Consider the following 16,110-nt stretch of genomic DNA (forward strand, 5'->3'; position numbering starts at 1 on the left):
ACTACTTTATATTGAAAGTATTCTTCAGGCTGATTTTTTTTTTCCCCCCTCCAACCCTTCAGTCATACGCAGTGAAAAAAGTCATATGAATTAAATATAAATAGGCTTTCTAGGCTTTAAAAATTATTAAATATTCACAGTTCCTAAGTCTCGACTCTTTCTGTGGCAGCCAGGCACTACTCAGGGGAAGAGATATAAAAGTAGCTTTAAAACAGAAGGACAAGATGCTACTTTCTTTAGTAAAAAGGTGAAAGAAATTTTAAGATGAGATTCAGAAAAGGGGCAGGTTAGGTTCTAAACTAAGATTCTCAAGTTCTAAACAGAATTTCGCTTAAGGACACTTATTTATTAAAACTCCTTTTCCTTTTTCCCAATGAAGCCTAATACCCTGAGTTGTAAACCAACTGTTTTCAAAAGCACAAGCTCTCAATGTTGAGTCAGGTCAGGTGTTCAAGACAAGAGTAGTGGCAAAGAATGTGTCAGACTAAGGGCGTGGGACTCACCCATGTGCATTCAAATTCAGCTCCTGCAAAGATAATGAACATGCCCATAAAATACCACCTGCCAGTGACGGCTGACCAAGTGGCAATCTCTGACTCGGACCAAAAAAAACAATCTAAGATTAATACATATACGTCCTTTTCTCTTGGTAGTAATTTTGTAAAAAGTAACTAAGGGAAAACAAGTAAGATTTGGAGACAGACTATAAGGGAATATACATGTGAATATTGAAGAGAATAAACAAGACGCAAACCCAGCAGAGTCAAGCCTACACCATCCTCCTCTCTCCTACTTTTGAGTAGGACCTATCCTTGGTCTCACCTTTTCCATGCAGCCTTCCCAACCACTCTGGGAAGATCACACTCTGCCTTGCCTTCCCAACCACTCTGGGAAGATCACACTCTGCCTTCTCTGAGCACCTCCTGTCCTCAACATCGGAACCAGGTAGTAAGTGATGAGGCAAAGCTGTAAGCCTGATATATGTATCTGATCTCCCAGACTAGATCACAAACACTAAGAAAGGCACGTACTACCTCTGGATCCTCCTCTCAGTCCAGCACACGTCTTAACAAGTACTCAACTAGGACCTCTGCAATGAAGTGCCCCAGCACCAAGCCCCACGCACACACCAAGCCCCACGCACACGCCAACCCACCCACCCTCTCCTCCTCACCTTGGCCCTGCCTCTGCACCAGGTCTTATCCCACGCCCACAGGCCTCTCTAATTTATGCCTAACTACTCACTGATTGGCCAAATCACTGATAACTCTTTCTGTATTTCTCACACAGCTGTGTTTCTCAAACAGCTGTGTGCCTAACCTTCTGGGGCTAGCTGGTGGGCAAACAGAGAATCATCTTCCTAATGTGTCAATTTACTGAAAGATTTGGGGAGGAAGTTTTTGCTTTGTTTTTTAGCCACACCACGTGGTATACAGGATCTTAGTTCCCCGACCAGGAATTGAACCCATGCCCCTTGCAGTGAAAGCACAGAATCTTAACCACTGGACCACCAGGGAAGTCCCAGGAAGTTATTTTTACTTAAAAAATAAACTTGGGTATAGCATGAAACCAAATGGAAAATTTGCATAAATGTGAGGACCCCCCACAAAAAATTATTTCAGCCTGTAGTTGGTAGCTCTTCAAGTGCCTCAATTTCCTTATCTGTAAAATGAGGGTGGCTATTGGAGCAGGGGTCTCCATGGATTACACTGTGAGATCAAATGAAGTTACTCCATAGAGCACTTGGCAAAGATTGAGAGCTCAGAAACCGTGAGCTGCCACGATTAATATTTTTATTTTTTATGCTGAGAATTCTTTAATTTTATCCTTCAGATACCCTCACCAACTGATCCAGCTAACAGAAGGGATATAAGAGCTTCTCTCCTTTCCATGACAGCTCCCTGGTCTTCATGGCTGGTTGCATTTGTGGGTGAATATTTAGCTGCAAAAAGATGCTTAAGTACCAAATGCAGTGTTAAAATAAGAAAGAAAAAAAAGAGAGCTAAAAAAGGAACGCAGAAGCTACTAAAGATGTATAATGAAACCCAAAGAAGAGCATTTTTAGCCCTCGGTTTCTCTTTTAAATAGGTAACTGAAAGGATAACCTAAGTAATACTTTTTCTTAGGAAAAATATCAAATTTAGCATGAATCCAACAGCTGGGTTGAACTCAGAAGGCATGCCACTCCCCAGTAAATGTAAAATTGCAGCCCAATAATAGTGACAGCATAAGGTTTTTTCTGTTCCAAACTCAAGTGGCCTGATTCACTTCTCTGGAAGATCTTCAGAAAAATGAGGACATTTCTAAATATCTCAAGGCTTAGCATGAAACAATCTGCAGCCTGATCACCATGAGACAAATCCCCATAGAACCTCCATTGTCACCGGCCCTAGACAACTGTTGGCTTACGTTTGCCAAGGCAACAGTAACTTCTTATGACATCAGAAAGAGAACTCCAAGACCAACCAGCCTCACCTCTTCAGATGCTGGCCACCCATCCTCTCAAATGCTGGTAACACAAGCATCGTATTTCTCTCACAACTCACCGAAGAGCCGGCAGTCAGTAATGAATCAGACCTTGACAAGCATCAGGAGGACTTACATGAATCAAGAGTATGGGAATAGGACTTCCCTGGCAGTCCAATGGCTAAGACTCCACACACTCCTTACAGGGGGTACAGGTCTGATCCCTGGTCAGGGAACTAAGATTCCGCATGCTGGATGATGCGGCCAAAAAAAAAGTATGGAAACATAACAATAACTGTTAAAAAAAGCTTGATGCTCATGTGTTTTAGATACAAGGGTAAAGAGACACTGTCTTCCTTCCTCTATAACCTGTTTCTTTCCAGTGTGAACATTACCACCTAATCCATATACTTCATCTCTTTCAAGAATTTCAAGCCTCACATCATTCCAGGGTTTCTTGGGCTCCCTCCCTCCTGAGGCCCCAAAGCCATAAGAGGCAGGGAAGGACCTTTCCTGAGAAAGCTTGGGAAAGTATTTGAGGTCAGTCTGGAAAAGGCTGCCTGGAGACTAGATGATCTTGAACTTTAGTTGCCTTGACAACAGTACAGCTCTTACTATCTAACCTGTAAGTTTCACTCCAGTCATCAAAGGCTAGCAGTGAATTTTCTGATTCAAAATGGAGACTCTTATGTAATCCACGATGCCACCCCCCCCCCAAATATATAATAACTTCGTAAATACTTAATAGGTGCTTCCTGATATGACAGAATTAGAGAGTCAGAGTTCCTACATTTACAGATCGGAGGCTAAAGGAGGTATTACATAAAACCTGTAAGAATCCAACCTTAAAATGGTTCTCTCCATTATTCATAACTGTAAATACAGGCAACAACAGTTAATTCAATATTCAACTTCCTTGGTCAATAGGGACCTGAGCATCTCTTTTCTTTAAACAGACTTACTTCATCAGTGAGAATATGCTCTGCTGGTAGGTATCTGAGCTGTTGCTACTGTGGAAACTGAGCAAACGAGGGAGAGGTTAAGAAGTGAGAAAAATTCCCCTGGAGAAAAGGAACTGGGGCTTGGACCACAAAGAGGCTAAATGGCAGGAAGAGTGACTAGATCAGCAGAATGAATGGGAAACACACGGGCAAGTCTCTAGAGCAGAAAGTGACTGAAGGTCTCATACACACACACATGCTCACACACACACACATTCTACAACTCCTCAATCTTGCTCATTAATCACATTTCCTGTTTAATAATGAACAGGAAAAGAATATGAGGAAGGAAAAAAAGATTTAACTTCTCTATGATCTGACTTATTTAGGGAGAAAATGTATACAAACATTACATACATATATTTCTGTATGCACCGAAGCAGCACCAAAAATTTCTGGAAGTGTATGTCAGAAAGTATTGTAACAGTTATCATACAGTGAGGGGGACAGGAGTGAAAGGATTCAAGTCATACCTTACTATTGGATTGTACTATTTGAATCTGTACTATTTCAATTGTTCATTACAAACACACATTGCTTTTACAATTTAAACAATAACTTTTTAAAGTAACCAAACACTCAAATACAACTTATAAGAATGTCCTTTGTAAAGGCAACTGGCAGTATGCATCAGGAACCTTTAAAGACGACCCATCTTCTGACCTTCTTAAAAGTCGAGTAACTACTGAGAAGGAATACAGCCCAGGGTTTAAAGGCACAGACTTGGGAGCCAGACTACCAGGTTCAAATCCCCACCACTGGAACATCCCTGGTGGTCCAGTGGCTGAGACTCTGCGCTCCCCATGCAGGGGGCCTGGGTTCAATCCCTCGTCGGGAACTAGATCCCACATGCTGCAACTAAAAACAATCCCACGTGCCACAACAAAGACTGAAGATCCCGAGTGCTAGGCTGCAAACTAAGACCTGGCCCAGCCAAATAAATAAATGAATATTAAAAAAACAAATTCTCCACCACTCACCAGACAAGCCATCTCGGGCAAATTAGCATACCTCTCTGTGCCTCTGTTTCTCAACCTCAGAGTTGGTATGAGGATAACATGAAAAATACACGTCAGTGCAGAGCACAGAACATGACATCGGTAAACACTCCACAGAAAGGTTGGCCAGCAGCAATGGGAGCTGCAATTTACCTGAAGGAATTAGGCAGAATGTGGGCAACACCTTTGCTGCTGCTAAGTCGCGTCAGTCGTGTCCGACTCTGTGCGACCCCTGAGACGGCAACCCACCAGGCTCCCCTGTCCCTGGGATTCTCCAGGCAAGAACACTGGAGTGGGTTGCCATTTCCTTCTCCAGTGCATGAAAGTGAAAAGGGAAAGTGAAGTAGCTCAGTCGTGTCCGACTCTGAGTGACCCCATAGACTGCAGCCTACCAGGCTCTTCCATCCATGGAATTTTTCAGGCAAGAGTACTGGAGTGGGGTGCCACTGCCTTCTCCGGGGCAATACCTTTAGGTACTCAGAAAATATAAGGAAAAATGGAAAGTACTATTAAAATAAGGGCAGAACTACTACATATAAAAAATGATCCATCCATATAAATGAAAAAGCATGCAGCTATTTTTAAAAAAACATGGTTTTATAGGATATTTAATAGCATGGAAAAAATGCTAGGCTTCAACACTCCATAAAAAAAAAAGCAAAGTATATAAGTGCACATAGATACATCACAACCCCAATTCTCTTTTTAAAATAAGTAGCAAAGAATCATATAATGCCCCATTTATCTATTTTTTGCACACTTAGTTTGCTTTTTTCTTTGCTATTACAAGGCTGTTGCCATTAACATCCTCATATAGGTCTCTGTGTTCCTGTGGAAGAGTTGCTTTATGGCCAGTTTCTAGAAATGACATGGTTGGAATATATATTATGCATTTCTTTATACTACTGCATTTCAAAGTGGCTGTACTAATTTTACCTCAACCAGAAGTTTGTAAAAGTTTACAGTGCTTCATATCCTTTTTGACATTTTATTGCCTAACCTGTCAGTGTTCACCCTTGCACAGTGGTGGTCTTGCTAGAGGGTTGCGATTTCTTTTTTTGGCCATCACAGTCTTGCCTCACAGTGCACACAGTGCCTCCCAATTTTCCCAAAAGGTTTATACATTTTTTTCCTAACAATATTCCTGTGTATCTTATGTAAAATAAAGAGAAAATCACAGAGGAAACAAAATCATATAAATCATACTAGAATATATCCCAAGGCTTCTTGAAGTGTTTCTTCAGGGAGTCAGTAAGGCACTGGACAAGGTGAAGAATAAATACCAGTAGAGAAAGAAAAAAATGGGAGAAACAGAAAGTCAAACAAGCTATTTTGGCACTGATAATTTATCTGTTTATGACCATCCCTACTCTTTTGTTCCAAAAAAGAATGCAAGGCCACCTTAAAAGAAAAAAAATACAACATAAAACAAAAAATAAGTGGACAAAAATAAATGGCCATTATATTATACACTGCTTTGAACTATGAAGACTTCTGTTAAGAGTATTTTAATAGCAATACACCTCTCCTAGGTCAATTTGCCTAATGCAGACCTTAAAGGTAGCTTTCTCTAAGCATGATTATCAGAGAATGAACAACTTCTAATTTAAAGAAGATTAAAAACAACCAGAAAAAGACAAAACAATTTTTTCAAGGATCTGAACAAGTTGCAAGACCCCAGAGTTCCCTGAGGAGAGCCCGAAGCACAAGCTTAAACAGGTAACTCCATCCCATGGACAGAGCTGTGGGCCCACACCTCAGTACAGCACAGAGCCTGCCTCAGAGAACAGGAAATACAAGATCCAGGTAAACTCTTGAGGCCAACGGTCACCAAGAGTCCTCAAAATTCCAGCTGACCAGGCTCTTTTTAATCACAGAAAGCTTCATGAATCATATCACCTCATAAAAACACAATGTGACAACAACAGCAGCAGAAAGGGACCTGACAAACCGGCCTGGAGGAGGGCATCCAAGAACTCTGAGCACAGGTTACTTACTGCTCACGGCACCTGGTGTCCCTGAAGGGCTTCTGTAAACACTAAGCAGGTTAACTTTGAGAAAACCTAAGGAACTCTATAATGCAGCCATTGGCCTAGTTGTCAATAGTCTTAAGGATCAGATTTTACAGCCCTTTGTATAACGTAGTACGGATTCAGCCTGCATTTAAGAATGTTCCCAATATTTGGGTGTAATCTTCCACCTGACTATCTCTAAGCCATTACTAGGACATGTGTGGTCAGTCGTGTCCGACTCTGTGACCCCATGGACTCGAGCCTACCAGGCTCCTCTCTCTCTGGGATTTTCCAGGCAAGAATACCGGAATGGGTTGCCGTTTCCTCCTCCAGAGGATCTTCCCGACCCAGGGATCGAACTCGTCATCTTCTGCACTGGTAGGCAGATTCTTTACCATGGAGTCACCTGGGAAGCCCTTGAAGAAGTATACTATAAGGGCAAACACTGGTGTCTATCTTATTCTCCACGGTTATTTCCAGCACCTCAAACTCTGACACAGAGATCCACTCATTTATTTGTTGAATGGATGAACGAACAAATTTCCTAAGACCAAGCAACAGGTAAATGGCAGAACTGGGATCCCAACACAACTCTGTCTGACTCCAGAGTCCCAAGTTTTTCTAGTCCAATCAGGATACTCTAATGAGATACCACAGACTGGGAAGCTTATAAATGACAGAAATTTATTCGCCACAGTCCTGTAGGCTGGAAATCCAAGATGAGGGTGCAGCATGGCAGCCTCCAAGCGGGGGTCTGCCTTCTGGTTGACAGATGGTGCCTTCTCAGTGTCCTCACTTGGTGGAAGGGAGCTTTCTGGGGCTCCATTTGTAAGGGTGCTAAAGACACTCAAGAGGGTTCCATTCTGATGACCCAGTCACCTCCCAAACCCCTGGATATGTATGTATACTAGTACATGTATACTAATTGGGCATTAAAGTATTTCAAGATATGAATTTTGTGAGGTTACTAAACATAGCCTTTAGTAACCACTATGCAAAAACCATAAACTTGTCTGAGTAGTAACTTTTCATTCCCTTCTCTTGTTTTTTTTAACTTTTCATTTTGATGTAATTTCAAACCTGTAGAAAAGTTGCAAAAATAGTATAACAAACTTCCATATACAGTTTACCCAGATGCAGAAATTGCTTACACTGTGTCCCACCGCAAACCTTTTAGACTCCATGGATGAAGCAAATCAGCATATGCCCAAAGTCTGTTCCTGGGTCAAACAGGCCAGCCTAGCTTTATGGAAACCGGTTCTCCTATCTCCTCCGGTCTCGGGCTCTATGCCCTAACCCTCAGAGCACCCTCAAATCCCTAGCTCAAGTCTTCCTGTCAACAGTGTCCTTTCTCCAAATCCCACACTCCCAGCACTGCTCCAAAGACCCTGTTCCCTCCCTGCTCCTCTGTCCTCCGCCTGCAGGCATGGTAACACAGGGGCGTATACAAAGTAAACCTTAAAACAGAAGCAGTCTTGGCAGGAACTGAGTTGATGTCTTTATTATAAAGAATGGTAAAATAAGGTTTTTCTCCAAGATGAGGACCTTTTAATTATCATCCAAGATTCATGTTCCTGGCAAGAGGACACCATTCAACAGGTAACACACTGCACTCATGCCCTTCCTTTCACAGATCCTCTCTTTGCGGCCCAGGTTTCTAATCACCAGCACCAACAGAAGCTGGAGACCTGAGTGTCCTCACCACCCACTGGTGCCCCAGTGAGAAGCACTCAGGCCAGAAACCAACTGACCTTCAGGGCTTTGAAGATGACGCCGGGGTGCCGGGGAGAACGGGTGGTATTGTTCTCCAGCTGCTGCTCCAGAGCACGCCGAAGCCCAGAAAAGTCAGTGGGAGGGTTGTAGGTCCTCGTCCCCTTGTAGTGAATGGAACTGAAGGCTTCCGGGAAGCGGCCCAGCTTCCGGAACCGGTCCTGGATGAGCTTCTCCGGCACCTCAGAGGGGTGATCTGTGGAAACAGGTGTGTGAACAGGGGCCTTTCTTAAGTCTCCTGTCTTTCATTATAAAAGGAATATGTGGTGCAACTCCGTAAATATAAAAGTACATAAACAGGCAGAACTGCTCTATGCTGTTGGAAGTCAGGATGGAAGGAACTGCCTAGAAGGAAGCACGAGCAGGGGTTTCTGTAAAGTGGGGCCTGGTATTGAAGTGACAGGTACCCTCAGCTTGTGAAAGTGCTCAGGGATACACTTCTGATATACTGTGCACTTTTTGGTATGTGTGTTACACTTCAAGGAAGTAACTTAAAAAAAAAAAGAGAGAGTCATTTATTTAATTTTAATATTTATTTATTTAATGGCTGCAGCAGGTCTAAGCTGCATCATGAGGGATCTCCATTGTGGCTCACGGGTTCTCTAGTTGCGGCACGAGGGCTTAGCTGCTCCACAGCATGTGGGGGTTTCAGTTGCCCAACCAGAGATCAAACCAGAGTCCCCTGCATTACAAGATGGATTTTTAACTAGAAGTGTCTTTTTGTTTTTTAGTGCGCTTATTGTAAAAAATCCAAACATGTCAAAGCATAAAAGGAAAGAAACGTAGGTCCTCTGCTCCCTCCTACTCTTCAAAGGGAACTACAGTCCAGTGATTACCCTTTCAGACTTTCTTTCCTACATAATTCCCAACACATACGTGCAACTTGCTTTCATCACTTAACAACATACGGTAAGCGTGTGTCCTTGGACACTTGATACACTGTGAGGAGACATCTCCTTCTTTTTAACAGCTACATAAGTCTTTCATCCTATGGATGGATTTCACCAGTCACCTTCTAGTGAGCATTTAAAATAAATAGCTGCTCTGGAAGCGCTGATCTTATGCTGGTGAAGTTGCAGACAACTGCCATTGTGTGAAGGTATCAGCATTCCCGTAGTTTATCTAACATTTATCCAGAAATTTAGGGAGCAGCAGTATAAACAGATTCAATAATCATTTTGGAGATAAAACTTGGACGGACTTTTGGTTTTAATTTCCTTTAATATTTTTTTTAAAACCTAAATTATTTTATTCTTTAGAAACTAGATTCTGTGCTGACAAAGGATTATGTTGTTTTTAAAATTTATTTTTTTAAATTGAAGGATTGTGTTAATTCCTACCAAACATCAACATGAATCAGCCATAGGTTTACCTATGTCCCCTCCCACTTGAACATTCCCTCCCACGTCCCTCCCCATCCCACCCCTCTAGGTTGTGACCAAGCCCCGGGTTGAGTTCCCTGAGTCATATAGCATAATTTCCTTTAATATTTTAACAACAAAATCATTCCAATTAAACACTGGAAATATGGCTTTAGCTCAATTTAAAGGTACAGTCATCAAAGAGAAGTAGCCAGAGTTCTGGATCCACAAACAACTCTGGATTCAGACTCCCAATTTTGCAGCCTACTAGCTGGAAACTCCTTGGTTACATAACCTATGCTCTCTGAGTTCAGTTTCTTCATTTGTAAAACATAGCTGCTGTTGATTGAGCTGAGTAACAAAGAAACATTAAGTCTGCATTTATTTTAAGAAAATGTTGGGACTTTCCTGGTGGGCCAGTGGTTAAGACTCTGTACTTTCACTGGAGAGGGTACAGGTTTGATCCCTAGTCAGGGGACTAAGATTCCATATACTGTGTGACACAGGCAAAAAAATAAAAATGTTTAAAAATTTAAGGAAAAAAATGTTATCTTTGTTATTCAGCTTTTATTTAAAAAAAAACAAATAAACAAGCACCTAGCATAGTGCAAGGCATAAAGCAAAAGAAAAAAAGCAGGGGTGTTTCCCTGATGGCTTAGTGGTGAAGAATTCATCTGCCAACGCAGGAGACACAGGTTCGATTCCTGTTCCGGGAAGATCCCACATGCTGCAGAGTGTCTGAGCCTATGCGCCACAACTACTGAGCCTGTGCTCTAGAACCCGCAAGCCGCAACTACGGAGGCCCTCACGCCCTAGAGCCTGTGCTCCGAAAGAGGAGAAGCCACTGCAACGAGAAGCCTGCACACTGCAACTAGAGAGCAGCCCCCGCAAGCTGCATCTAGAGAAAAGCCCACGCAGCGGCAAAGATGCAGCACAGCCAAAAATAAAGAAGGTTGTTTTTTTTTTTTTTTTAAGTAAAGCCTATGGAAAAAAAAAGTTACTTTGAAAGGCTGGTTATTTCAAAACCCTGAACAGGAAATTAGACCTTCCCCTCACCAAAGCTGTGAAGATCCAAAGTGGCATAAAAATGCTAATCACGGGAGGTATCCTAGACCCAGATCCTTCGGATTCTAACTCCTTAATAGGGTCCCAGTCTGTCCACTCCCCACCTGCTGCCCTGCCCTGGCTCAGGCCCCATCACTCCTCACCTAGTACTGTGATAAACTCCTGGCCACCTCCCTGCCTCTACACGTGCCTCTCTAGTTCATCCTGCAACAGGCCGTGGGGGATCTTTTTGAAAATACAGATCTGATCACATTAACTCCCTACTTAAAATCCTTCAAGGGATCTTGTCATACTTGAGACCTAAATCAAGGCCATCCATGCATGATCTGATCCCTGACTGTGTCCACTATTCCCTCCCACACAATCTAAGCCTCAGACACACTGAGCCTCTTCATTCAGCAAGTACCTGATGACAGCCTCCTGTGCGCCAAGCACTCACCCAGGCTCTTCAAAGGCAGCAGTGAATAAGACAGGCAAGGTTCCTGCCTTCCTGGAGTTTCCATTCCAAGGGGAAAAGATCAAAAACCAGTAAGCAAACAAACAGGATGATTTCGGAGAGCGACAGCTGCCCTGATGAACATGAACAGGGTGATCTAACAAGACAGGACCACCAGGGTGCAGGAAGGACCATTTTAAAGGAGACACTTGGCAAAGGCTCCAAAGGGCTGAGAGTTGAGCTGAATCTGAAAGAGGATGGCTGGCTGGAGGAAAGTGTGTTCCAGGTAGACAGAGTAGCATGTACAAAGATGGGAACAGAGAAAAGTCTGGTATAGCTAGTGGAGGAAGTGAAAGGGGTAAGCAGAGTTCAGAGACAGAGGCAGGAGTGAGGACACTATAATTAGGAGTTTAGATTGTATCCTGATATAATGGAAAGCCATTGACAGGTTGGAAGCAGGAGTATGACATGACCTAAAGTATAAATTAAGCTTTTAAAAAACATCACTCCCCATCCTTTGAGGAGAATGCATTGAAATGGGCAGGAACAGAATCCAGGAACTCAGTGTACAAATACCTACAGTTCCCTGAACACAATAAGCTCCTTCTAACCACTACAGGTTCATCTTCCTAGACCATCCTTCCTCCCCTCCTCTATTTAGCCAGTCTCTAAAGTTCAAATGTCACCTCCTCTTTCCTACAAAGATGTGTACAGTGTCCCTCTTCTGCACACTCACAGCTCCAGGAGCGACACCCACCACGGAATGGAACACATGTGGCCTCTCCAACTAGACTACCAGCTATTCGAGGGTGGGAATTGGTTTTCTTTTCAGTTTGGGGTCCTGGCAGTCAGCATGTGACCTTGTGCACTTAATAAACTTTGTTAACTAAACGAACGTTCATAATGAAACTGTTTTTGGAGCCAACACTATTGCCCCCACTGCATCCAATCACTGTCGCACCTGCTCCCTCACCCTCCCACTCGGGCGATGCTCTTGCTTCCTATTTCTCTAAGAAAACAGAAACAAGAAGACACCTTCCACCACGCCTACCTACTTACCTGTAATCGTGTCCATATAATCTCCCTTCTCTCCTGTTGTTACAGATGAGCCGTCCACATTCCTAAGGTCAGCCCTCCACCTGTGCATCACTCCTGCTCTAGTGAATCATTCCCAGCAATACCCAAGTATCTGCAATACCTCACGTCTTAAAGTTCAATAAAGGGAAAACTTGAAATCCCACATTAGCCTCCTGCTGTCACTTACCTGCTTCCCTTTATAGAAGAAAGAGATCAATATACTACCTTAAGTTTTTTCCTTCTCTTTTCTCGATCCCACTCTGATCAGGCTTTCAGGCCCACCATCCCTGGGAAACGGTCTTACCCAGATCACCAGGGCCCTCTATATCGCCAAAGCCAATCAGCAATTCTCAATCCTCATCCTGCCCATGAGCAGATTCTGACATGGTTGATCATGTCGTCCTTCTTGAAACACTTCCTTATGTCTTGCCCAGGCAGAAATTTTTCTGGGCAATGTACCGCCACCAAGTCACTACTGCAGCCCAGTGTACCCAGAAAGGTCAAAGTATGACAACCGAACCCCATCTACTTACCAGAGCCCAGCAGCTGGGTGTGCACAGTCTCATGGAAAATGATAACAGCAGGGCCCAAGGTGGACAAGGGGACATCCAGGCCACAGCGGGCAGTGGTAGCCTTGAGCTCCTTAGTGAAATGTTTCAAATAAGCTTCTGAGGCATCCCCAAGGAACTTGAAGAGGTCATTGTGCAGTCGGTCTGCATGAGTTCGATAGATGACGAGGTCTGAGATGGCCAGGACCTTAAGCAGCAGCCGTGTTCTCTGGCTTAGATTCACTGTAGCTCCCAAGAGCCCTTCCGTGTCTATCACGGCTACTTTGTGGACTGGGTCATATGCTGCCCACACTCCCACAGTGCAGGACTCCTGGGCAGGGGAGGTTTTGAAGACTTCTCGGCCATAGAAGAAAGTGTGGTTGAGGGTATGAGACTTCCCATCCCCAGTATTTCCGAAAATGGAAACCACTTTCAGATGCTGATCAGGTTTGCAGTCCAATTTCCTAATGAAGTCCTCTTCATTCGTTACCTTCCCAAAAAAGGGGAGGGGGGGGCGAGGGGGGAGGGGAAAGACAATGAAATACAAAAACTGCAAAATAGCTAGAAACACCTGCAAGAATTAAGTGCTTGCCAGGGCTCCTCGATTGACTTGTCAATGTGACAAGGAAAAGAAGTCCCAGGATAATAGCCTCTCACCCAACACTTACCCCTGCTGCTGCTGCTGCTAAGTCGCTTCAGTCGTGTCCGACTCTGTGCGACCCCATAGACGGCAGCCCACCAGGCTCCCCTGTCCCTGGGATTCTCCAGGGAAGAACACTGGAGTGGGTTGCCATTTCCTTCTCCAATGCGTGAAAGTGAAGTCGCTCAGTCGTGTCCAACTCTTAGAGACCCCATGGACTGCAGCCTACCAGACTCCTCCATCCATGGGATTTTCCAGGCAAGAGTACTGGGGTGGGATGCCATTGCCTTCTCTGACACTTACCCCTAGCAAACAGCTAACAGGAACTTTGAAAGCCTCAGTCAGTATATAAGAACTTAATGGTCATAAAAATGTTAAAACTATAAACTCTTAAAAGAAAGCATAGGAGGAAATTTTGCAACCGTGGATTAGGCAATGTCTTCTTAGATATGACACTAAAATCAATACAACAAAAGAAAAAAATGGATAAAATGGACTTCATCAAAATTAGAAACTTCTATTCTGCAAAGGATACCATTAGATGAAAAGACAATCCAAAGAACGGGGGAAAATATTTGCAAACCACATATCTGATAAGGGACTAATGGTCTAGAATATGTAAATAATTCTTACAACTCAGTAAGGAAAAAATAACCTAATTAAATATTAAGCAAACAATTTGAACAGACATTTCTCCAAAGAAGACATTCAATTATCAATAAGCACATGAAAAGATGCTCAACACCATAGTCATCAGGGAAATGCTAACCAACCACAACAAGATATCCCTTCACACCCACTAGGATGGCTATGATCAAAAAGATAATGGCAAGTTCTGGTGAGAATACAGTGAAACTTCAATGTTCAAACGCTGCTGATGAGAATGCACAATGAACAGCCACTCTAGAAAACAGCATGGCAGTTTCTCAGAAAGTGAAACACAGAGTTACCAAATGTCTCAGGAGCTCTACTCCGAGGTATAAACCAAGAGAATTAGAAACATTCATCCATACAGAACTTGAACATGAATCTTCACAGCAGCCTTATTCATAACAGTGAAAGATGGAAACAACCCATGTGTCCGTCAACTGATGAGTGAATATACAAAATGCGGTATATTTATACAATGACTGAATATTATCCAACTATAAAAAGTACTGATATATGCTACAACATGGATGAACGTTGAAAATATTAAGTGAAAGAAGCCAGACACAAAATGTTACATATTATATAATTCCTTTTATATGAAATGTCCACAATAGGTCAGCTCATAGAGATAGAATATGTATCAGTGGCTGCCAGGGGTGAAGGGAAGCAGAAAATAGGGAGTGACTGGTAGTGGGTACAGGGTTCCTATTTGGGTTGATGAAAATGCTAAGGACTTAGTACTAAGGGCCACACAATGTTATGAATATACTGAAAGCACTGAGTTGTATATTTTAAAAGGATGATAAATACATGGTATGTGACTTACATCTAAGTAAGACTATTAAAAAACATGTAAGACTATTAAAAAACAAAGAACAACTTACTAGTCAAACTCCATCTATCCATAATTCCTCTGTTTACAGTTTAAAAACACTGCAGTCCTTATAAGAAGTCAGGCCACGAGACTTCCCTGGTGGTCCAGTGGTTAAGAATCTGCCTTCCAGTGCAGCTGATGCAGGTTCCTAAACAAGGAGCTAAGATCCCACATGCCACAGGGCAAGTGAGCCCAAGCGCCACAACTACTAAGCCTGTGGGCTCTAGCGCCCATGCTCCACAGTACGAGAAGCTCACGCCACAAACAGAGAAAACATGTGTGCCGTGACGAAATTAAAAAAAAAAGTCAGGCCAGGAAGGAAGGGCGCTGGCGTCAGTGAGATAGATCCCAGACTGGAGTTCCAGGAAGATGCTCAGGGGCCTGTAACTCTCAGAACACAAATCCCCAGGGTCAAAGCTCCTAATTCAAACACACGGTGTTCTACTCCAGCTAAAGGAGTGATGAACCTTTACAACTCTCATCCTCCAGCCAGGAGACACACAAACAACAACAACAGAAAACACATTCCTGACTCTCAAGAGTCTGCTGGTTTGATAAGGAGAAGTTACAGGGAGGCAGACCACTGGGTGTGATAATACGATCTCTTCATTTCCCATAATCTCATCAAGATGGTAAAGCACTCACTATTCTATTAATGACATCACTACAATTATTACAGGAATAGCCTTAATGACAATATTTTATTTACTGAATGCCCACTGCACTGACAGTGCCCTTCACTAGATGCATGAGGGCAGAAGCGAGTCTGCCCTTACACCCCCAGTACTCGGGATACGGCCTGGCACAGGAGAGGAGTTCAATATTGAGCTACCGAATGAATGAATGCAGTGCACCTTGCTAGGTACTTTGATCACTCTTCTCCACCCTGGATCGTCCACAGGGCTGAACACAGCGGCGGCATTTGATAACTGGGCTCACTGATCTCCCAGGCAACTGAGAGGAACAAGAAGTTACACAGAACAGCCCACTTTGGACCCATGTCACTCCTCCAGTATCGTTCCAAGCTGCAAAGCTGGCCGCAAGAGAAACAAAACAAAAGCTCCATAAACCTCTACCAGCAAGGAGTCAGATAAGGTCAGAGTGGCCGGCTGCAAGAGTCATCAAACAGTCTGGAGGAAGAAGACAAGGCCCAGGGGTTTTCTCCCCTGGAAATGAACTCAATCATGAATCCACTATCCAAAAAAAAAACC

General features: G+C 43.3%; 1 protein-coding gene across 3 annotated transcripts in view; it reads right to left on the reverse strand.

The window, feature by feature from the left end:
• Nucleotides 1-16,110, reverse strand: part of ZFYVE1 (zinc finger FYVE-type containing 1) — a 44,926-nt gene that overhangs the window by 10,280 nt on the left and 18,536 nt on the right. For all 3 annotated transcript variants that reach the window (XR_011568990.1, XM_019969166.2, XM_019969167.2), the window contains exons 3-4: nt 12,720-13,224; nt 8,229-8,443 (exon numbers count right to left, since the gene is read on the reverse strand). Coding sequence is in view for 2 of the 3 variants with exons in the window: in XM_019969166.2 (XP_019824725.2) it covers nt 8,229-8,443; nt 12,720-13,224 (720 nt within the window). In the remaining variant the exon portion in view is untranslated. The remainder of the gene's footprint in view (nt 1-8,228; nt 8,444-12,719; nt 13,225-16,110) is intronic.

Source organism: Bos indicus, chromosome 10 (assembly GCF_029378745.1).
Source record: "Bos indicus isolate NIAB-ARS_2022 breed Sahiwal x Tharparkar chromosome 10, NIAB-ARS_B.indTharparkar_mat_pri_1.0, whole genome shotgun sequence".
Taxonomy (NCBI): Eukaryota; Metazoa; Chordata; class Mammalia; order Artiodactyla; family Bovidae; genus Bos; species Bos indicus.